The 24,511-nt window shown below is 43.5% G+C and overlaps 1 protein-coding gene across 1 annotated transcript in view; it reads left to right on the top strand.

Annotated features, from left to right (window-relative positions):
- The window catches only part of eys (eyes shut homolog), a gene marked incomplete at both ends in the record, with an annotated part of 123,047 nt that overhangs the window by 13,197 nt on the left and 85,339 nt on the right, over positions 1-24,511 (top strand). Inside the window, 12 exons of the mRNA XM_079729026.1 lie at positions 1,378-1,482; positions 2,762-2,906; positions 4,997-5,253; positions 5,898-6,002; positions 9,808-9,930; positions 13,365-13,487; positions 16,227-16,340; positions 18,155-18,277; positions 18,575-18,688; positions 19,587-19,700; positions 20,226-20,339; positions 24,128-24,325. Of these exons, the coding sequence (XP_079585152.1) occupies positions 1,378-1,482; positions 2,762-2,906; positions 4,997-5,253; positions 5,898-6,002; positions 9,808-9,930; positions 13,365-13,487; positions 16,227-16,340; positions 18,155-18,277; positions 18,575-18,688; positions 19,587-19,700; positions 20,226-20,339; positions 24,128-24,325 (1,635 nt within the window). The remainder of the gene's footprint in view (positions 1-1,377; positions 1,483-2,761; positions 2,907-4,996; positions 5,254-5,897; positions 6,003-9,807; positions 9,931-13,364; positions 13,488-16,226; positions 16,341-18,154; positions 18,278-18,574; positions 18,689-19,586; positions 19,701-20,225; positions 20,340-24,127; positions 24,326-24,511) is intronic.

Here is a 24,511-nt window from a genome sequence, read left to right as displayed (position 1 = left end):
CTTCACTTCCGCACCAGGTCCCCTTACAAATCCCCCCCCACTCCCCCCCCACAGTGAATCTAAAAGCAACACACAATTTGAAGACCCCGTCATGCAAGTCCTTCAACAGGACAATGATGCTGATGAATTGTTTTCGTCGAGCCAGGCTCCAACGGTTAGGCAACTAGCAGATGGAACCAGAGCGAGGCGAAGAGGGAAGTAATGAATCAGATTCACAGAGAAAATATAAAAAATACTTTTCTTTTTTTCATTACGTTTTTGTCGTTATGAGTTGTTTGGATGACTGGTTGTTCTGGTTCTTGGTTGCTGTTCATAAATCATGTATGTAATCCAGACAAACGTCTTCTTAGCATTTAGTCTTACTAATGAGACAAGGTAACATACAGAAATGTGGCGATGCTGCATTCTACGATGGATATGCTAACAATAACATTATAACAATTATGCTCATGACAGAAGGGTGGTCACTTCATGGCAGTAGTTATTTTGGTGTACTGGTGACGCGGATGTACGTAGCTAACATCTAATTGTGCTCCGAAAAAACAAGCCTTATAAATGAACACCTTGTTACACATTTCTAAGTGCCATTGACATGTCACAGATGAAGACATGTAACCTCATTATATTAGTGGATGGTTTGCTCACTTCTGCTTCAGGGAGGGGAAATGTGCGATCTGAACCAGTTTGTTCTGATTGGTCAGTTTTGACAAAGGGCACCTTGAAATCAGCCAGGTGGAACCGGGAATTGGACCGGCAACCCACAAGTCTTGAGCTCCTCTTTGTGAGCTTAGTCTCTGTGTGTCAGCTAATGTTAAGACCAATTTAACTAGCAAAATCCTTTAAATAAATCCCCCCTATTGCATAATTCAAAATAGAGCATGCATGACCAATTTAACTTTTTCAGACTGTTTTTCTTCATTTGCAAGAGCTCACGCTTGGTGAAATTCACTTGACAGCATAAACAACTCTAACAGTGCACCATTCAGCCTCATTGTGCTACAAATTGCAGAACCAGGGTTATTTTTAAGTACGTGGCATCATTTACTCAACGCAGTCTCCCGCAGCCTTCTCTTAAAGCACATTTATACACAATAAGTACATCCATTAACCTTAAGAAACCTTTTGCTACACATACTGGCTGTAAACTTCTCAGAACTACTTTCTTTGTATCTGAAATACGTTATGTGTGCTGCGTTTTTCCTTAGAAATGAACAATAAGCCGTCCCTCCATAAGGACGCCCACACTCATCATCCGTCTTCCCATGAAGTGACCTTGCATCATGTTCTCACAGTCACAATAAGTAACGCGCTCAGGGCACCTCCCTCCCTCCCTCCCCCCCCCCCCCCCCCCCCCCCCCCCCCCCCTCGCCCCACCAGGACGCCACTGCGAGACGCAGACGGACGAGTGTGAGTCCGGCCCCTGTCAGCACCACGGGACGTGCGTGGCCCTGGGGGGAGACTACCGCTGCCAGTGTCCCGAGGGTACGTTGGCCCGGCCCCACATCCCTCTGCTCCAATGGGGAAGACTCAGGAGGCCAGGGGGGGGAGACTTAAGGGTCCGTAAGGAAAGTCTTTCTCCGTGGTTGGAGGAGGGAGGACGGACGGGCTGGGGGTGAGGTTGTAGCTACCCCCACGTCCCCCGAAAGGTTGTGGGTTCGAAACCCCATGACCGAAGTCTACCTGTACGCAACCTTGAGAAAGATCACTGGCACTAAATGATTTTATGGACTTTTTTTTAACATTACTTCTCTTGGATGAGAGGTCTGCTTAATAGTAAATTGATTAACTTTATCATCAAACGGCCTTGGTTATAGTGAGCATACTTTTCATTTGCATTGAAGAACAGTACATAATTCTTATTGTGTCTATGTGAGATGAACCCCATCTCACCACCACTAGCGAGCCCTGCAGCGGTGATAAAAACGTCGCCCAGTTTATCTGTTAGGGCTCTCCACAACCAACCCAGGAAAGGCTTGAGATTGACAGGTGATTCTTCCCTTGTATAAATCATCACGCTCCCTCTGCCATATTTCAATAAAGCCACTAAGGCGTTGTGAGTGTCGCCGTATGAAGGCCGTGGTAATATAATTTTCCAGTAATTGTTTATTATGCTTCACCGGCTGTGTCCAGATTTACACTCATTGCTGTAAACTGATAGCCAACCCCCAGGAGAACTTGTTGATGCTGGCAGGGGGGCCACATGTAGCCCCCCTACCAGCTGGTCCTTCCGACTATCAGAGTCCATGTACATCTCAGTACCGGGTGAGGAGTAGGCAGTGTATCTCACTGTAGGGGATGCTCAGTTTTATTCTTTTATATTTATGTAGTGTCTGTAGTTTTTTATAGTGTTTTACAAATAAATAGATTTTCAAATGATGATAAACATAAATATATGAATGTTTGTGTCTGTGTGTGAATAAGTATATAACAAACTGTCAGGGTAATAGGAAACGGTGGATATATTGTTAGGTTATATTATATTTCCCGTCTATCTCATAACTAAATATGATCGAATACATCGACGACGCACTGTGTATCATATATCCTGTAACAGTATTCTGTGTCAGTTGTCAGACCAGTGTGAATCATGTTGTGGGGGTTTATTCATAGACTGAAGCCAAATTTCACAATAACAAAACACAGTAGCTAAGCCAACGGGAAACGTGTCTCTTCAGTACAATTTGTATTCAAAAGAAGGTGACTTGAGGTTAAACTACTGCTATTGTAGCCGGCCAATGTCAGTGTTTGACTCTGCTTGCAGGTTACCATGGTAAGGCCTGTGAACTGGATGTGGATGCTTGCCTGCTGCCCGGGAACACATGCCCGACGCAGACCCAGTGTTTGGACCTTCCAGATGGGCTGAATTACACCTGCCGCACGCCTTGCCCTCCAAACATACAGGTTTGGTGTTTGTTTTTTTTCAGGTTCAATTTAAATTCAAATGTAGTCTCTTTGTGGGAGGTAGGTTGATGATTTTACTGGACACTTATACTCGTTCTTTCAGGGTTTCCGTGCCATGTATTTTACGAGGAACAAACTCATCATTTGGGGGTTTTGTGCCTCATGCCTCAAGGTGTTGGGTATGCAAATATAAAAGAATATCAGATTTCTAGAGAGGAAGACGATTAAGCCCACTTGTTTGAAGATCCATCCGCCAATGACCTGCATGTTACCCAATTTCCACATTACATGAGAGGCTATATGAACTTCAGCCCGTAAGTCAAGGATCAGTATTCATAAGCGCCCTGCCTGCTGTAATAACTCCCTTCATTCACACCGAGTCCCGATCAGCAGAATTATTAGCAGAGTCATTGCCTAGTAATGTTTATATTGCTGTTCCCATAGGGCTCAGGGGGTAACTCCTGTGAAACACCACGGTGAAGCCCTCTCTCCCCCCGCCTTCCTCCATGCCCACCTGAGCCATCGTAGTGATTGACCGATACATCGGCATTGGCCGATTTTTCTTTTTCTTTTTTCTTTTTCTTTTTTATTTTATTCTTTATATTTTTGTCCCGGCATGATTCACAGACAGTTCAATACATTTTCCTTTTTGAATTGAGACTTGTAACATTTGTTATCATCACTGTGTAATTTTTACGATGTAAAAATTGAGGGAGCAAAAGCAGTATCGGTTCTAAATATCGGCACAAGAAAATTCGTATTGGCGGATCGGTCATCGGCTAAGGCTGATGAAAAAAAATCGGTATCGGTCCTAAAAATATCGAGATCGGTCGATCCCTAAAACCATGCGTCTGCTCCCCGTCTACAGCCCTGCGCTCACGGAGGACGATGCTACCTGGACGGCGGCGGCGACGACGGCGGCGGCGACGGCGGCGACGACGGCGGCGGCGGCGGCGGCGGCGGCGGCGGCGGCTACACGTGCAGCTGCGCGCCTGGCTGGACCGGGCCCGACTGCCGCATAAACACCAACGACTGCGCTCAGCACCGGTGTCGGAACGGAGCCACGTGCGTGGGCGGGGCCAACGGGTACAGGTGCGTCCTGGGGGGGCGGGGCCAACGGGTACAGGTGAGTCCTGGAGGGCCTGGGGGGGCGGGGCCAACGGGTACAGGTGCGTCCTGGGGGGGCGGGGCCAACGGGTACAGGTGAGTCCTGGAGGGCCTGGGGGGGCGGGGCTAACGGGTACAGGTGACTCCTGGACACCTGGGGGGGGGGGGGGAACGGTCTCGATGGGTTCTGGGAGCGCTGGATACCCGGTGACAGCACGGTGTCAGACCGTAGTCCTGTGTGAGGGGAAAAGCACCAGTACGTTTGAAGGATTATTATTATGTTTTATCTGTATATATTTATGTATGTATGTCGACGATGGGACCCATTGCACTCCTGACCATCCCTGGAAGGAGGGACACCCCACTCTGCGTTCCTTCTCCAGATTTCTTCCTTGCTAATCAAGTTTTTTCTGGGGGGCTAAGGGGGTGCCATAGATATATGGCCTTTTAAAGGGTAATTCCGGTGTAAAATGGATTTGGGATATGTTTTGTATGATGATAACGAGTTGAAACGTTCGTTTTGGAGCACAAAAAACGTATATAGATGCTTTCTTCAGTTGGCTGTTTTTAGCCGATTCTATCAAAACGCTATAAACTTGGAACGATGAGGGCACTGGTTATGGTAAAAACCAAATCGCTATTTCAAACCACTTAAAAGGCTAAAAGTAGCCCGACACTTCTTTGGTAGTATAATAAGGGTCTTAACATATAAAACGAGGCATTGAGAAGTTTGTAAGTGTACAGATTGTTTATTAAAAAGGACATTTTAAACACACAATACCATCAGCAGATCACCCGTCGACGCCATTTTGTTTTTAAGACTCGACAGGTAGATTGGCGAACACAGAGATTGTGACCTCCGTCAGCAACACACAGGCTCTGTGTTCGCCAATCTACTTAACAACTCTGACCTAAACAAATCCAAATGTTTGGTATTGAATTGAATTGAAGGCTTCAATGAACCCCCCTGCTCTTGCCCCCTGGCTAGCTGCACCTGCCCCGGGGGGTTCACCGGGCCGTACTGCGAGGCGGGCGTGGTGGACCACTGCGTGGGTCAGTCCTGCTCGCATCACGGCGTCTGCGTGGAGCAGGGGCCCCACTTCACCTGCCGCTGCTCGCCGGGGTTCCAGGGGCCGCTCTGCCAGGTCCGGGTGGACGGGTGCGGCGCGGCGCCGTGTGCGGACGGGGCCAGCTGCGTGGACCTGGTCGGGGGTTATCGGTGCGTCTGCCCCCCGGGGTATGAAGGTACGGGGCCCTGAAAACCGCTCCGGGGTTTTTGTCGAGGAACAGGCGACGGGTTGATGTTGAGCGGCGTCGAGATTAGGATTAAAACCCCACGTGCGTAGATTGGTTTTGAGATTTTCCCGGCGTTTTCCCAGCGGGGTGGGAAAAATGCAAATCCTACAAATGGTCCTACATTGGTTTAATTAAGTGTCATTAAACTGAAGTGGCGAGGTGGTGTGGATTCGGCACAGAGGAAACCCTCAACTTGTCGTGAGGACAAACCAGCACTTAAATGGGGGAAAACTGTATAATATGCCCAAAGGAATAATGTATATGGGACCAAACGCAGGTATTTTGGCGCAGACCCAAACGAAGGATGAAACCGGGAGAGTCAGCCACTTAATGAAACAAATGCCTTGTTTAATATGCCAGGTGCAAGTCACTGTTTGAGTACATTAATACCTGGGCCATTATGGAAAGGCTATTTAAGATGTTGTGACAGTCTGCTGCTGTTGGAATCCAGATTTTTTCATTAAAAGCTAATAACACATGACTAATGGATATGAAGTCTTCGAGAGGTGCTCCTCTTGATCGTATGTCATCCTAGCTTCCTGTGTTGAACCGTGGAGACAGAGGGTTGTCACGTTCGCTCTGTCTCCTCACAGGAAGGACCTGCTCCGAGAACGTAGGCGACTGCTGGTCTCGGCCGTGTGTCAACGGAGGGTCCTGTGTGGATCTGGTTGACGGTTACAACTGTACCTGCCCTCTTGGTGAGTAGACAAGGAACAACGTGTGGCCCCAAGGTCTTTCTATCCACGATGTGATGCTTTGGACGATTTGGTTTGACCTCCTTCCAACCTCACTGCAAGTGCACTTAATAAAATGCACAAAGCGTGACAATAGCAAATGTATTTCCTCGTCTATTAATAATAGCGTGTACATTCTTTTCTTCTGATCCACGTACAGATTTTCTTTTATTTCTATATTCAAAAATTTACAAACCCAGTCTGAATTAATAAATGGCTCTTTGGCACATTCCCTTCATCCAAAGTAGTTGAATTCATAAAGATATGGCCGTTGATTGATGATTCATCTGCTCAAAATACTCCAGCACATTGTTAGACATGGTTTATCCCATTGATTGATTTATACGTCATCATGACGTACATTTGTAAAAGTTGTTTCATGCATTTTTGATGATTGAGACCCATCAGATTCCTACAAGACCCCTAGTATAATAGCTGGAGTACATTGCTATGTTTGGTTTCAGTACTTGGTGGTGGTGGTGTTGGTGGAGTTGTTTATATTCCCTTCAATATGCATTCAGCCGCCAATTAAACATCAATCTGTATTCCGGCGCCTTTCACTAGATATTCTACCCATTTTCTCCAAGGCTGTTCCAAATAAAAGTAGATACTTATATAGTTATAAATGTACATTTACTGGTTAGGTAGGTTAGATATGTGTTATTTTATGATCTTATGTTTCCCATTCAATTTGAATTCCAGACAGCGTGTCCATGTCCACACTCAGGAAAGAAACCCTTTCATATCCATATCTACTCACTGCTCTCCTCAAGCACGCTCAGTAGCAGAGCTGCTGCTGACGTTTGAGGAGGGACACTTCAGTGGAGCTGTTGAGATTGGGTCATCCAGTCAATGTTTTTTGTTGTTGTCGTTGTTGAACGTCATGGATACCTCATTGGCCTTCCAGGCATTCGGCAGCATGAGAAACATATACATATACATACAGTCCAGACCCCTTATGATCTTGTTCTGTTTATCTCCCTTTTTTCAAGTAGCAGCATGGGGATAAGATAAGGGTGTGTGTGTGTGTGTGTGTGTGTGTGTGCGTGCGCGTGTGTGTGTGTATGTGTTCAAAGGCAGAAGGGTGCCTGTGTGTTCTCAATGAGCGTCTGTGTGTATAGGTTTAGAGATTTTCCCTAAGCCATTTCAGTAGATTTCGTGTTTGTTCTTTCTTGTAAGAAAACGCCATGTTAACATACTTCAGTCGCTATAGAGTTCACCGTTTATGTGTTGGGCATAGTATAGCATTGTTTAGCGGTACCAACGGATACCCGCTCCTCCATGTGGGTCATCTGATATGAGACTGAAGACTGGGAGACATAGGGGACTGATGACTGGAAGACATAGGGGACTGATTATTGGAAGACATAGGGAACTGATGACTGGAAGACATAGGGGACTGATGACTGGAAGACATAGGGGACTGATGACTGGAAGACATAGGGGACTCATGACTGGAAGACATAGGGGACTGATGACTGGAAGACATAGGGGACTGATGACTGGAAGACATAGGAGACTGATGACTGGAAGACATAGGAGACTGATGACTGGAAGACATAGGGGACTGATGACTGGAAGACATAGGGGACTGATGACTGGAAGACATAGGGGACTGATGACTGGAAGACATAGGAGACTGATAGATGGAAGACATGGAGGACTGATGACGAGAGGCTGTAGTCATAGCTATTGTTTGTTGTTGTTGCGTTTCGTATGCTAATGAAGGACTGAAACTGCGTATGGTGAGGTTGAAGTTGTATGACTGATCAAAACAGAAACACAGTAGGGCTGAAGGCCACGGCTGAAGGCCCCCTACTGGGGGGGGGATGTGAATACATCGTCGCTATGCATTATTTATGAGGTGTGGATTTAAGATGAGATAGCTAGATACAGAGTTCTGTCTTTTTTTTAATGTTGCCATGTACTTTTTTTTTTTTTACGTTTTACATATAACCTACCACTTTCAGCCTTTTACAAAATCGAAAACATTGACTTACGTTATACAATCCACCGTTAAAGTCTATTATGCAATATAAAGCATTGAAGTACATGCAAAACTTATTTTGCTAGCCCAAAAAAATACATTGAGTATACCACTCAATGTCAAATTGTTTTCATTGTTTCCTTGCTCATCTGTCCCATTCACTTTACTCTGTCATGGCAACCCCACTCAAAACAAAAGTACAAAAACAACATTTGCAAATCTAAGTATGTAAAACACAAAAACACTTGAAAGAAAATGATGGGGGCACCGGGTACAGTGGACCCTCACTGAATCATCTTTGACAGCATTTTTAAAACAAAAATACAACATCGCATCTCATTGTTGTTTATTTTGTTGTTTGTTTCCATGGCGTTCATTCTTTTTGCATTATACCGTCTTAATAAAACAATGTTTTCCTGAATAAAAAGTAACAAATATCACAGTATGTTATTATATTCTAATAGCGTCTGTTTTCCAAAGCCTTCACAATCATTCACTACAATGGTAAAATACAGAGAGATCCCGTTCGTCAGTGTACATTTTGTCATCATAAAACATTCACCGTAAGTTGATTTGGGTGGAAAACAGAGCACTGTAGTGGCTGTAGCTCCCCCATTACTCCCTGGGTTTCTGTGGCAGATTTATAGACAGCTGCTCCTTGATCTACTTTGCCTTGCAGAAATCTAGTTGTGTAAGTGATTTTTCCTGCTCGTTTAATAAATATGGATAAAGCACTTCCTGTCGGGGCAGTGTAGTGAAAGGTATCGCAGAAAAAACCCCCCACAAATGTCACGGTTACTTGTCCTAACGATGCCTGAAGGTTCACACAGGCTTCTGTTGACAGAGTTCATGTTTTAGGATGATTTAAAATCGCGTGTTTTTGTAAAACCTTACTTGAACTGTGTGAACGTATACTTTTCTCACAGACACACAATACCTTTGCTTTAATGTATTTAAACACTGTTTTTTAAGTTGTAGTTGAGACTTACACTCTGCCACTGCGTTTTTAAATCAAACCCTTTCATCATGTTAATCTTACTTTAGTTAGTCAGGCTGGGATAACCCGGTGATTGTTTCATGCCATGGTCTTCCTGCCTTTGAATTTAAGTAAGCCAACATTGCACTCGGAGTCCCATTTGGAGAGGGTGACACTGTAAATGTGACATTCCTTCATGCAACATTAACCTCAGAGTGGATTGCACGCACAATTGGTTATTAAACACTTCTGAAACACTTTGCTGGAGCCAATAGCTGTCCATTAACCAGTGGAGGCAAAGCGTACGAGACAGAGAGAATAGCTGGAAGGTCATCAAACGCGCTCTTTATTTATTTAATTTGCTACATTTCCAATAAAAATTGAAGGCACTTTGTCGGTTTATTACATTTATTTGTACATTTATCTGTATACAAAACATGGCCTACATGTTTTGATTGGTTCGGCCTTAAATTACAAGTCAAAGGCTGCATTAAATAAGGCTAACATGGTTTCCAGCAGATGAGCAACAGTTGAGTAACATTTCAATGTGTCCATGTAGGACACAAAAGGAAAACATTTGATATCATTGACGTTTCAAGCGATATTACATTATAACACTGTAATAAAGTATCTTATTCAGTGTGTAATAAGCATTATAGGTACAAAACGAAGCAATAGAACACAAAACTGTCATAGAGTTGGCCTTTTAAATAACCTTGTGTTTTGCTTTTCTTTCAATAAGAGCATGCAAATTCAAGCGCATGCGTGCAGTGAATATGATTGCTTTTGTGTGTGTCTGGCCTCAGGTTACGGAGGGAACGATTGCTCTGTGGACGTGGACCTGTGCTCTGTTGGAGTGTGCAGCGACCACACGCTTCACTGCACCGAGGCCGCTGATGGACGAAGCGTCAGTTGTCAATGTGAAAGAGGTAAGCTAAGGTCACCCGATAAACGCACATTGAGACTCGCTTTCACTTTTGAGTAAACTACTGGTCACGCCAACCGATTTTTAAAAGAAGAAATATTGACACAAAATGGTGATGGATGGTTGGTGTGTAGAGAATGACGTTTGACTTCATCCCTGATCAACCCTCCCCCCTCTCCCCTATTGAGTGAGCGGACTTATTATCCTGCTGGTTATGGCTGATATTCAGCCAGCATAGCTAATCGTTCGTTGAAACTAGCCTGGGTAAACCTAAGGTTTAACTAGCCTGGTTAACCCTGACCATTAGTTAGCATGGCTAATCTTTACCGTTGCCAGTTACCTTTAGCGAGCCTGGCTAACCTTTATTTTGAGGTAGCTTGGCCAACCTCAAAATAAATTTAGCTAACAATTTAGCTAACATTTGGCGGCAACTAGCCTGGCTTACCTTTGCTTTATCTAGCATGGCTAACAATTCGCTTCCACTCCCCTTGCCACCATTCACTCCACATATCACTGCACATTTCCATAGGTTAGAACCTCTTTTGCATTAGCTATATGAAGAGGGGAAATATCTGAATGCAATTAACTTTGGTGCTTTGAATGAAAATATTTACTTGCCAAGTCCAATCGTCACTCACGGGGTACAGCGAGTGGTCTGACGCCTGTTTTCATCTGAACGGTTATTACATAGTAGTTCATGTTGCCCAATCAATAACCTGAACTTCATTACTCCTTCTGCACTTATGCTTGACATGCGTCAGAGTGAGTGATGGTGAGCGTTTTCTTATGTAAATGCGTCAACCCCGCAGCGAGATGATCTCACCACGTCACCGCTCAAGGGCATGCTATCACACAACATGGTTTATTAGTATTATTTTCATAATAAATGTTTCTTGTTAGCGGACTTGGCGTTCAGCTAATCAGATTTGCTTGAATCACCTTTTTTTCAGTCGATTTGGATCTGACTTGAGGTGGCTGTAATTTACAGTTATTACAGTTATTAGCTGATAATGTTTGTTGGGGGGGGAGTGCAGTTCAGGCTGTTTACATTAAAGTGAATGGTCGTTTGTGATTGAATTTACACAATGATGTTTTAGAGGGATCTAGTTAACAGGATGAAATATGACAATGAAGATGTAAGGATAATGACCCCTAATAAAAAACCTTTATGAAAATGTATTATAGTCTGTTGAAAATATCAAAATGGCACAAGCAGGAAATATGAATTCATTCATATTGGTGCATTGCAAATGAGAATATACATAGCAGTGCTTGAAAAAATTACTGCATCGTGCCACTTTTATAATTCATATAAATTCTGCAAGGACTTCCATTTTACAACCAAAAGTCATTATAATTTCATAATTATCCTTTATTCAATATTTGACTAGTCAGCCATTGTAGTGTAACATGTTTTGCTGCGCATTCATGGTAAGAAACACATGCTCGACTCTCTTTCCATTACCGTCAACGTTTTTCAAACATAGCCATTTGTGAGGTTAAACAAAAGCTTAGTGCTTAGTTTGAATATATACTGTATGTACTTTAACCATTTACAATTTATATAACCTCTTGGAAGTGTTATTTTTTTGCAAACATTTCTATGAAAATCGATATTGCTATGATATGCTAGTCTCATATAATGTCAATCGTTAAAAATACAAAACATGCACAGAACTCTCATATATATATATATGAGAACATATTATGCTGCACATTTGTGTGTGTGTGTGTGTGTGTGTGCATGATATACATGTATGTGTGCATGTATGTGTTTGTGTGCATGATGTATGTGTGTTTGTGCATGATGTATGTGTGTGTGTGTGTGTGTGCATGATCTATATGTATGTGTGCATGATGTATGTGTTTGTCTGGATGGACGTGGAAGTGATTTGCTGTGTTCGAACGGCCCTGTGTTCTCTAAAGCAGAATGCATGTGGATGTCCGAAAAAAGAAACAGCACCTCGCCAGTTGGGTGTCATAAATCAGCATGGCAACGACTGTCTCTTATTAACCATGATTAAATGACTCAGTGAGCAGCATCTACATGTGTATCTGGCCCGGCTCTTTGAGCCAATACTAGCTCGTGAAGAAAAAGACGTCTCACCGCAACCCCCCACCATATAAGAGGATCTTAATTGGCCGAGGAACTAAGCCAAGCGAGTGAAATTCAATATGTGTGGGTTTGCTTTTTCATATCCCGTGTACCGCAGGTTTCGGAGGGCCACTCTGTGACGTGGATCTGAACACGTGTGCGTCACACCCCTGCCTCAACCGGGGGACGTGTGTGGATGGGGCTGACCTTTATCAGTGCTTCTGTCCAGATGGTATGTGCGGGTCCTGGACCCTTTTCAAAATATGCGTTGTATTGTCGCGTTCACGCTCGACTGCTTGAATTTGCGGTTTACCTCCTGTGTGCGGAATACATTTGTGTGTGGTTTGATGTTAATGACTTAGGTTAAGCGAGTCACATCGGCTTACTTTATCGGGAGGCACTCTGTACCAACATTAGCAATGCTTTAGTCTAATCTCTCCCATTTCTCAAAGTTTCCGAACTGACAAATCCACAAGATTTGATACGTCCTCTGCGTAAGCTTCCAATTTGGTTGCTGAACCCACTGCATTTGCAAATATTTACAACATCCGGCTGTCATCTGCTGCGTTGACGATTTGCATACTTAAATGCTTAATTAACGCGGTCGCTCGGTGACAGCCACTTGTATCATTACGAGCGAGAGTGTGGCCATAAATACCTAGCCACATTCCCCGCGATTTCCTGCTTCGGTTGACAAGCGCGACCCCGGCCTTACGAGACATACCTCTGATTAAACCTTGATTGCGGGCGAGGACTGTTATACATTATTAATGAAGTCAGGATAATTGTCAAATTTTATGATATGGAGAGAGGTGGAAATTGGTTCCACGGTCAGTTTGAGAAATGATGAGAATTTGACCCGCGCTGATGGTGGCGATAGCTGTGCATTAGTCATGCGCTTCCAGCACACCCGTCCCGTGGCAGCGCTAATGATAGCCATTTTGTAGCGTGACCATGCAGTGGAATACCTTTATGGTCAAATTAAATCGAATACATGGGAACAGAGCTCGCTGCTTTTCACTTCACTTTTCGTTCTTGAGAAACCAGCCCGAAAAAAGACGTCACATTAATATACCCAGGAACTCACAGTTTGACGAACACAATCGCAACACGGGTGCACAACGACGACGAAGAAACAGCAGCGGTTAACTAGGTCATTATGTGTTTCTTTGTGGTATTTCTTTGTATTTGTGTTGCCTTTGCGGTGAACCGTAATGTCTATATCGATCTCTTGTTGCGAGAATAATTTGATGCTAGGATTGTTTTTTTTTGAAGCCATCAGCCCCTGCCATTAGTCATTCACCTTGTGTCCTTGATGAGGTTTTTCTCTTCTCTCACTGTAGGCTTTGAGGGGCTGAACTGTGAAATAGATCGTGATGAATGTGGCCACGGACACTGCACCAATAATTCTACATGTATTGACCTGGTTGCAGACTACGAATGCATCTGCCCTTTGGGATTCACTGGTAGGCTGTGGTTGTCATCCCTTACTTCATCTTCTGAGCGAGAGAGAGAGGGAGAGAGAGAGAGAGAAAGAGAGAGTGAGAGCGAGAGAGAGCGTGTGTGAGAGAGACAGGGAGAGAAATATGGATTTGTGTATATATATATGTGTGTCTGTGCGTGCACGTGCCTGTGTGTGCATTCTTCAATAAATGTACAAAATATCAAAGCATAGGCGTCAAATACATAGCTTTCAGATGTCCAAGCGTACATTATCTAAGTCCAGAAAATTAGCATACACATCATGTGCATTAAAACCATAGCCTTTTCTAAATCGGGATAGACCCCTCCACGGAAGTGAATGGTGTGATCCAAATGTAACCCTTGTCCCATGTAGTTAAATAATAAATCTAGAGTGGTTAATACAATAAGACTGGGCCTGGGCTCGTTGTAGGAAACTACAACTTTGATTCATATGTTACTGTTAGATAATTTTAATAAATGACCACCACAACTGTATTTTAAATGTAAAAGTATTCATTCACATATTTATTCACAAAATGAAATACTAGTTGAATGTATTTTAGGAAAAGAAACAAATAAAATCAGATGCACGGGATTCTCCAATTTACAACAATGCAAACTCAATGTACCACACACAATCAAATTAACAACACACTTTAAATGAGGTTAACCCGTTGCAGGCCTGTTATTTGAAGCTTGTGTGCGGTGGGGCCTAAAAACTGTACTGGCCGCTTCACTCAGCGTTGAGCTCAAAATAAAAGCACGTGCATGTGTAGGTCAGTACTCACGAAATCCAGGGTGTAATTAGTAGGGGCAGAAAGGGATTGGGGGATGATATTCTAACACAGATAATGGCAATGGCGGTGGCAATCCAAACACACACGCGGGCAATGGCGGTGGCGAAGTCGCAAGGAAGAAAAACACAGAAACAGCAAGGCCATCTGCTGGAAACCCCTCTCTCTCCAACGTCCAGCTCCATTAAGCATATTATCCGATGAGCCACAATATCAAACACTATTTCATATCGAACTAGCATTAGCTTTGCGTTAACTTAAGTCACAATACAAAACTACGATATGCGGGCACATTAGCACAGAATGCTACCGCTAACTAGCACGTCGCTAACCGCGTAACACATCCAGTACTCTTCGTTACTATAACAGTTAGATATAGCACAATGGAGGCATACACATCGTATTCACCTTTTGCAGGTCACAAAGAAGTTTAAATCAGGACCACGAGTAGTCGACCTCACGATAAAACTTAACTGCTTCCCACACTACGACGCCTCCTCTTAGCTCTCAGGTCAGGTCAGGTTTCTTTCTCTACATGTGCTCACTACTCCCCACACTAACCTGCTGCACTAGTCCCGCCCGTTACACGGCGAGACTTTATTCGGATTGGCTTGTGAGGTTTGAATACAACCAAATACAAAACAGAAATTAAATGATTTACGTGTGACAGGCAACAGGTTAAGTTAAACATAAACATGGCTTCTTCCTCTCTTTTATATCCTGAATTCACAAATATTTTAGACTTGATAACTTAAAGACCTTTATATTAATTTATCTTTTAACTGTAAATAGTTTTATTAAACGTATTATATTTATGAACATTTAACACAGCATTTTATTATACTGTTATTTATTTTTTATGCTCTGTAACTTATGGTTTTTGTACAGGGCTACACAAATTATAATTAATACATACAAAGGAAAGAGGATAAGAATCATATCTGCTTTATATCAAACATTGACGTCAACTAAACATTCAACTAAATACATAAAGGAAAAATGGGAATCGGAGTTTAACACGAAAATTTCGGATGATGATTGGCAAGACATGTTGAAAACACATCAGACAACCACCAATTCACGGATATGGAGGGAGTTCTCTTGGAAAAATCGGGTCTGCTTTTTTATCACGCCCAAGATCAAGAGCAAGTATAATCACACAAATTGAACATGGTGGAGAGAGTGTGGAGTAAAGGATGAAGATCACTCACACATATTTTGGAAATGTCATAAAGTATTTAATTTTTGGGGAATTGTACATGAAACTGTACAAAATGTACTAGGTTACAATATTCCTATGAGCTACATGGTACTATACCTTTGTAATTTAAATTTTACCGAAGAGGGTATAAGAATGAGAGATAAATATTACTACTGATAGCTAGTAAGAAAGCTATAACTAGGAAATGGGGTAAGGTGGAGCCTCCTTGTAAGGAAGAATGGATAGGTATAGTGGAAGAAATCTATGCTATGTAGAAACTGACACATTGCCTAAGACTACAACAAGCACAGCTTGAAGAAAAGTGGGAGAAATGGATATTGTTCAGAATCAAAACCGGCGACGAGGAATACGGACAGCAACAAATGACTTGAAGAGACACGAAGCGAAAAGAGGAACTGCTAGAAATGTAACTCCAAAACCAATTTTTCTGTTTGGTTTCTGCTTTGTTTTTTGTTTACTGTATTATTTTGACTGTGGATTGTCTATGTGAATTTTGCAATAAAAATTTAAGCGAGGAATAAAAAAACATAGCCTTTTCACATACAAAACATAAAGCAACGTGTGTTCAGTGTAGATTACGGCAATCGGCCGTGTTTCATGTTACAGTTACTACTCCAGGAAAGATCTATGGGCACGCAGCCTTTATTCCTGCTCTGATGTGCTTCTCCCCCCTCCCCACCCTTTCTGTCCATTGTGCTTTCTTCTCCCCTCTTCCTACATGTCAGATAAAAACTGCTCGACGCCTGTCAGAGCCTGCGTCTCAGATGAAACGCCGTGCCGGAACGGGGGAACCTGCTACCAGTCCACCACTGGAGAACTTGGGTGTGTTTGCGCCCCAGGTATGGCATCCCATAAGCCCCCCCCCCTCTCCACACACACTCTCACAATCTTAGAAGCACAAGGCACGCTTTATCACAGAATCGTTGTGTCGAGTTCAAAAGGCACTTCAAGATTGCTTTCTTTCCTTTGTTTGGTAATCAAGCTCTTTGGTCATTTCATCATTGGGACTTTCATTTAATTATTTCAAGTATAGATATATTTTTCCCTTATATTGCTGTTGAATGATATCTGGGGTAATTAAAGCTTGTGTTTATAAGTGTGTGTGTGTGTGTGTGTGTGTGTGTGTGTGTGTCCACACTAATCTCCCTTGTAAATTATGTTTGAAAGGCATATAAAACACACTTGTGTTATTGATTGCGTCGAGTGGCCCGTATTACCACAATGACTTTAACTTAGTTTACAAAAAACATGCGTGACGACATTCATAAATTCTGTGTATAATTACAAAAAAAAAACATGAACAGTGTTCTGTTCAGCTGAAGACTTTCAGGCCGTTCTTCCCACCCCCTTCCCAGAGTGTCCAGTGCCTTTAGGCTGCGGCTGGCAACACAATAAAATATGCAAATCGTCGGAAAGCAAGATGATGTAATACCAGTGTCCGGAAAAAAGGACAAGCGATGGTTCTCCCCAGTGCAAACCACCAACTGCAGGGAAGTCCCGCACAAACCGGGACTACCACACACACACACACACACACACACACACACACACCCTTAACCAGTGCTCCCGCGACCCTTCCAGGATTCGATGGCACTATAGCGCGCCTCAATGGGGAACAAGTGAGTCTCAAATCCTCAAGACCCCGAGGGGAGTATGTCGTGTGAGGCGCTGCCAGATTCCTACTGGTCTGTGTGTTGGGCGGGGCACAGGGCAGCACTGTGACCCACCCACCAGGGCACTGCGTAGGGGGCTGTGCCGTGGTGGCCCGGCGTGTGCGGATCTTACCACAGGGTTGAGGTGTGGTTGTTTACCTGGTGGGTCCAATGCATCTTCTTTAAACTCGGCGGTAGATGTCTGCATACTGTATGGCCTTTTTTATTTATATTTTTACCGATGTTGGATGTCGCTGCTCTCTTTTTTCTATGTTTACCGTTGGCAGAGAGTGTTTTCTTTAAGCGAAGTGATGGAACAGTTCGCTGCTCTGGGTGGGGCTTGGGTGTTTTCGTAATCATGTGCGCTGGAATATACAAACAGGCCTTTTGCATCCGTCATGATTTATTTAAAGGCTGAATAATCCAGGGAAGATTACATGAATAAATCATGGCATGAAAAATAAATATAATATTATCAGGTTAATATTTCATATATACAGTTGTACATGTTGCACCATATAGAGAAAGAGGGCCATGAGACATGAGATATTATGAAATTGTATATTTCAAAGACTTAAAATCCTACAGGAATTACAAAAAACAACAACAAAAGTTTTGTTGCCCAGGGTTTGCGGGCCCATATTATAGCAAATACTGTTAAGCTAGCTTGCTGTAAAATGTCCATCAAATATTAAAGCAAAGTGTGAACATTGTTAAATCGACACAAAAAAAATCGACTAACTGAATATCCATGCCAAGAACAGTTCGTTTCAAAAACCGATAAACCAAAAGACCACCATAAAAAGTCTCGGCCTTTCATTTTCCCCACTCTCACGCTTCCTTCCCAGACTGACTTCCTGTTCCAACCGCTGTCGATGGGATTTTAATAATAGAGCAAGCATGTTTTTTGCTTCCCAACGTGGTAGGTGCAGGACAACTCAAGGGCGATTCATGTAGGACACACTCTTTCCCCCCCCCCTCTCACTCTCTCTTCCCCGTAGGTTTAACGGGTCACTTTTGCGAGGTTAACATGGATGACTGCGATACGAATCCATGCGGCGTCCTCAGCATATGTCAGCAGACCCTGGAAGGCTACAGCTGCTTCTGTGCACCTGGTTTCATAGGTAGGTTAGCCAGGATACCGTCGCAGTAGTAGCAAAGGTAGTAGTTCCTGCTCTCTAATTATTCTTCTCTTGACTATTCGGACAAGGGGGCTATTCTTGTGCATATGTATGTCTGTAGCTGATATAGCACAAATGTGTGTGTGTGTTAGTGTGTGTGTGTGTTTGTTGGAGGGGAGTCGGTTCTATTTTGTATTTGGTCGTTGTATCCGTTGCTCCATACAATCTACAGATTTGTAATGTCGACGCTGATGTTCATGCTAACATTGCTAACCATGTGTGTGTTTTTTTTCCTCTCAGGGAACAAATGTGAGATTGAGGTGGATGAGTGCCTGAGTCTGCCCTGTCACAACGGGGGCTCCTGTATCGATGAGCTGAACTCATTCAGCTGCCAGTGTCCTTCTGGGACCACAGGTGTGCTCACCTATCACAACACATCAGGGCTTTTCCTTTGTGGAGTCAACAGCCCGACGCTCTGACAGGGCCTTGAATCCCACACAGGACACACACACTTTCCCTCTGTTTTTATACCTGTCCGTGTCCATAAAGGCTGGCAGGGGAACAAAGCCGGCAAGCATGTGTACCGTGTAAACCTTCCCCATCGTTCTCCCACCCATCATATTTTGACATCCTTTAATGGCCCACGCTTAAGCCAAACTGTTTTTTTTTTTTGCGAATCTTCTTATTCTTTTTTTATTCCGCCGCTTGCCAAAAAACGTCTAGATTTATATCAGGTAGCGCCGGAGATAAATTAAGAAATCGATTAAAACATTATTAAAAACAATGACAGACACCGGCGAATGAAGGGGAAATAAAGAACGCTAAACCTGAGTTACGACGGTGGCAGACTAATAATCAAGAAGATAGCCCGAGCGGCGTGATGCATTAGACCAGGCCGCCCTGGCTGGAGACTCTTAGCATGGACAACACTGGACTAAGTGTGATCCAGATATAAACAAGGTCCTCAGCGAGACACATTGACCGACCTCGCCTGCCCTCAGGTGGTAAACAAATCTGTTGTGACTGCGGGTACACTGTCATGTCTCCCTGCCACCGAGGTCATAGGTCACGCAGCAAATTACATTTCTTGAAAATGTGTCTGCGACGTATGCAGATGCACAGTGCTTTGCTTCAGTCCAGCCAAATGGAACTGAGTGTCAACATGTTGAAATTTTTAAACATTATCTCTGAAAAGGAATCTGCATAATTTAGATTCTTGTTTACATAAAAAAAAAACATTTGTGGCTGCATTACATTTTTTTTTGTGGCATCATGGTAAACACTGCATATTGTTGAATTTATTATTTTACAGGCAATTACTGTGAAATCAACATAGACGAGTGTGCCTCTTCTCCCTGCCTGCATCACGGGACCTGTATCGACCTGGCCGACAGCTTCCACTGCGTCTGTTCGCCCGGCTTCACCGGTCAGTCCCTTTGATCACTGTGTTGACCTCAGGTCGTGGTGTTCAAAACCAAAACACGTCCTTTATTAAATAGAGACGTTTGAGCAGCACATCGTTCGTCATCCTCTACTTCATGTTCTCTCTATGACTCTGTCTTTGTCTCTGTGTCTCTTTGTCTCTGACTCTCGCTCTCTCTCTCACTTTCTTTGTCTCTCTGACTCTATCTCTCTCTCTCTCTCTGTCTCTGACTATCTGTCGCTCTCTGACTCTCTCTATCTCTCTCTCTCTCTCCCCCTCTCTCTCTCTGACTCTCTCTCTCTCTCCGTCTCTCTCTGTCTCTCTCCGTCTCTCTCTCTCTCTCTCTCTGTCTCTGACTCTCTGTCTCTCTCTGTCCCTGACTCTCTATCTCTCTCTCTCTCTCTCTCTCTATCTCTCTCTCTCTCTCTCTCTCTCTCCCTCTCTCTCCCTCTCCCTCTCTCTCTCTCTCTCTTTATCTCTCTCTCTCTCTCTCTCTCTCTCTCTCTCTCTCCCTCTCTCTCGTCCCAGGCGCTGAATGTGACCTTGACATTGACGAGTGCTCCTCTTTTCCGTGTAAGAACGGGGGCTCCTGCGTTGACCAGCCTGGTAATTACCTGTGCCATTGTGTGGCTCCCTTTAAAGGTAATGAGCACGGAGGGAATGGGGGACAAAAAGCAAAGTTAATTAACTTTACATACTGCTCCTTTCACCTGCATGTACACTGCTCCTGCACACACCCCAAAATGAGTGCTCGCTTTTAATTGCTCCCCGGATTCGAGGAAGCAGACGTTTTTTGGGGTAATGGCTCAATATTTGCGATCGCTGAGCACATGTGTTACGCTCAGGTTTTTGTTCCAGTGACTATATCGACCGGATTTCTTTTAGACTTGTAAAAAGTCTAAAAGGCAAATATTTTCGATCAGAAACGAATTTCGCTCTTCACTCCTGAATTAGATAAGAACAAACGTACAGACATTATCCCCGGCGAGGTTTGGAAAACACAACGCGTCGCTGGTTGTAAGAGAAGCAATCTCCTCAGCCGCTCTCCCCCCCGATCTGACATCTCACTCATTGTTGGAGCCTGGCCCAACCACTCTCCCCTGCGCTGATTGACACACTGATGCCCAAACAATTGGCGCAGGAAGGAGAGCAGAGAGGACTCGTGTGTAGGCCGTCACCCGCCACCGCGAGGATGTCCAGGAGCATTTAAACAACAGATCTATAGAAACGGATCAAAACTGCATTGACAAACAAATGTGCATTTCTTTTGAGGCGGAAGGCTCTCTCTCGTCTCTGCGGTTCTCTCTCGTCTCTCGGCCGGATGGGGACGAGCCCGGATGAAGGGAAGGTTGGGCCGGGGAGGGGTACCGCCGGGTTCAACGCTAAAGACAAGCTGTTGTAGCACGAGACACGTGTGGCTTCGACCATCGGGAAACCAGAAAAGGAAACGTGGCCTCGGTAGGAGTCCAAATGTAGCTCTGCTGCTGCGACTAGTACGCACAGCACCGCGTGGAGACGCAGCCAAGAAACTGCAAAGGGACGCCATGTGCCAGGAGTAAACAACCGAGTAGAGTCACTGTTTGCATGGGAGTAGAGTTGTGTCTCGTGGTGTATTTTAATAGCGAATGACAAGCAATCCAACAGCATGAGTCAAACCAAGGGTGATTAGTTGGTATGATGCCAGGATAAAACTAATTCAATCTCTAGACTGCATCTTTTGGCTATTAGCATGCGGGTTCATACTGTTGGGGTGAATTGCCCCAACAATATGAACCTGCCGGCTAATAGCCTAAAGATGCAGTCTAAAGGTTCCAAGATTTTGTCTGATCGGTGGAGTTCTTCTGTGACTCCAGTGTGCTTGTTGCCATTTCATCTGGACCTAATGATAGAAGGACGATTTTGATTTGTAGTGAGGTTGGGCAGGAAGGGCAGAGAGTGTGAGTGAGCAAAGAAACTTTTGCAGAGGTAACAGGAAGTAGGAGAGTTCCTGTTCCTGTAAGAGTATGTGTTAATTGTGTGTGGAACTGGAGAGTTTATAAGGTTACCACACTGGGACTCACAATCTGTATGAAATCATCCGAACTGGAAGCAATCACCAATGAAAAATGCCCTACCTGCACATGTGATCTAATTGTATGTTTGGTCACAGCCCATGTTTCACTTTGCTTACATTTATAACATTTCAGCTTACATACATTTGTGCGACTTCATTTTGTGGAGCAAAATCCCAATTTACACAACCTAGTCATACACTGACTTTGTGTACACCAGCAACATTAGCATTTTTGACTTGCCCCGTCTTGAATAGCAACCTCTTCTCAAGTAACCTTGATGTTTATTTCCGTCATTGTCTGGTTTTCAATGCGTTTCGCGGAAATGAGAGGAGATAGGCGACAGGTCCCTTGTTATGCATGCTCCTTCATGCCTGTTCAGTTTCTACTCTCTACGTTGTGCCTCTGATCCGCCAGATATATGGTGGGTCGCTTTGAAAACCTTGATACTGCATACAAATCCACTTTTGTCAGTTAAGTGTAAACATGCTCATAAAACGACACCCTGTGTTGCATGGCCGAATGCTTGTACTTGATTCTCACTAAATAATATTCAGTGTCATTCTCTTTCCCCATGATGTCATGTTGTTAAATCGAGCTGGGGAATCTGTACATGTAAATGTGTACAAAGAAAAGCACATGTACCCTAGTCATTTGGTTAATAACATAGTCTTAACATACTATTATCATACTTTTGACTTACTCATTACATACGCTTAACACACTACTCCCATACTATTAGCGTACTCTCAACATACTATCAAATACCCCCAACCACACAATTCTATTAACATACTCTTAAAACACTCCCAACATACTTTCAACACACTCCTAACCACACAATGCAATTAGCATACTTTTAACACACCCTCAACCTACTTTCAACATACTTCTAACCACACAATTCTATTAGCATACTCTTAACACACTCTCAACATACTTTCAACATACACCTAACCACACAATTCTACTAGCATACTCATAACCTATGGGGTCAGAACAGTCTCATTAATACTGAATGACAGAGAAGGATTCACAAATGTATTTTGTGATTTATATATAAATTACTCTCTTCTCACAAATACATTTCAATGCACACACAAATAAATATTGGTATGTATAAATGTAAAATAAATCCATAAACGAAAATAAGTTTCACAAACACATTTCTGATCCATACACAAATGTGCCTTGTTTTAAATAAATGTAATATAAATCCATAAATATATGAATTAAAAAAATATTTATATTAAATATTTGTATAAATATTTGCAAAAATGTATTTGGATGTTGTTACATTTATTTACAAACTGTTAAACTTGAATTTACAAGACGCTTTTCCTTTGTGAACTTGTTTGCATTTGTGTGTGAACTGGTCTGTATTTATATGTGGATTGTTGAGACTCCTGAGGTGGCTGGATTCACAAATGCATTTTTTTCAACAACGAGCTCTCTGTAGCCAATCAGATGCCTCCCTCGTTTTCAGCCAATCACATGACTGCAGTTCCGACCTCTGAGTCCAGCCTCCGAGCCTCCCGTTTCCCTCGGTCAAATGTCTATGGGAAATAACGGTTTTTTTGAATGATCGTGCATAACAATCTCTAGGTGGCGAAGAAGTAAAAGCTGCGTCACGTTTTGAACTACAAACTTTTTCCATCTAGTTTCGACTGGGTTTTGGGATTGTCGGTGCCGTTAAAGTAGTAAACGGCACCGACAATGTAAAAACCCAGTCACTGCAGTCATGTGATTTTCTGAAAACGAGGGAGGCATCTGATTGGCTACAGAGAGTTCCTTGTTGAAAAAATTGCATTTGTGAATCCAGCCACGTCAGGAGTCTCAAAAATCCACATATAAATACAGTCCAGTTCACACACAAATGCAAACAAGTTCACAAATGAAAAGCGGCTTGTAAATTCAAGTTTAACAGTTTGTATAAAAATGTAACAACATCCAAATAAATTTTGATGAAAATTGCAAACATCTTTTTAATTAATATATTTATGGATTTATATTACATTTATTTAAAAAAAGGCACATTTGTGTGTGGATCAGAAATGTGTTTGTGAAACTTATTTTTGTTTATGGATAAATTTACATTGATACATACCGATATCCATTTGTGTGTGCATTGAAATGTATTTGTGAGAAGAGAGTAATTTATATATAAATCACAAAATACATTTGTGAATCCTTCTCTGTGCATTCATTATTAATGAGACTGTTCTGACCCCATAATAACCACATAATTCTATTAGCATACTCGTAACACAGTCATGACATCATCCCAACATACAATTTTCACACCATAACTCCTAACGCCCGACTCACATGCTCCTAACGAACTGCGTCATCATCCCCCCCACCCCCGTCTGTCTCCAGGACAGACCTGCGAGCTGCGGCCGTGCGAGGCCAGCCAGCCGTGCGAGAACGGCGGCGAATGCGTGGAGGAGCGCGACGGCGACCTCTTCCCCCTGGGCTTCCGCTGCCGCTGTCGCCGTGGATACGTGGGGCCCCGCTGCGAGACCAATGAGGACGAGTGCCGCTCCGACCCGTGTGTCAACGGGTTCTGCTACGACGGTAGGAGAGAGAGAGAGGGAGAGAGAGAGAGAGAGACAGAGAGAGAGAAAGGGGGAGGAGAGAGAGAGAGAGAGAGAAAGGGGGAGAGAGAGAGAGAGCGAGAGAGAGAGGGAGAGAAAGGGGGAGAGAGAGAGAGAGAGATAGAGAGAGGGAGAGAGAGAGAGAAAGGGGGAGAGAGAGGGAGAG

This window comes from Pollachius pollachius (assembly GCF_949987615.1).
Source record: "Pollachius pollachius genome assembly, chromosome: 2".
NCBI classification, from domain to species: Eukaryota; Metazoa; Chordata; class Actinopteri; order Gadiformes; family Gadidae; genus Pollachius; species Pollachius pollachius.
This window is presented reverse-complemented; position numbering and strand designations above follow the sequence as displayed.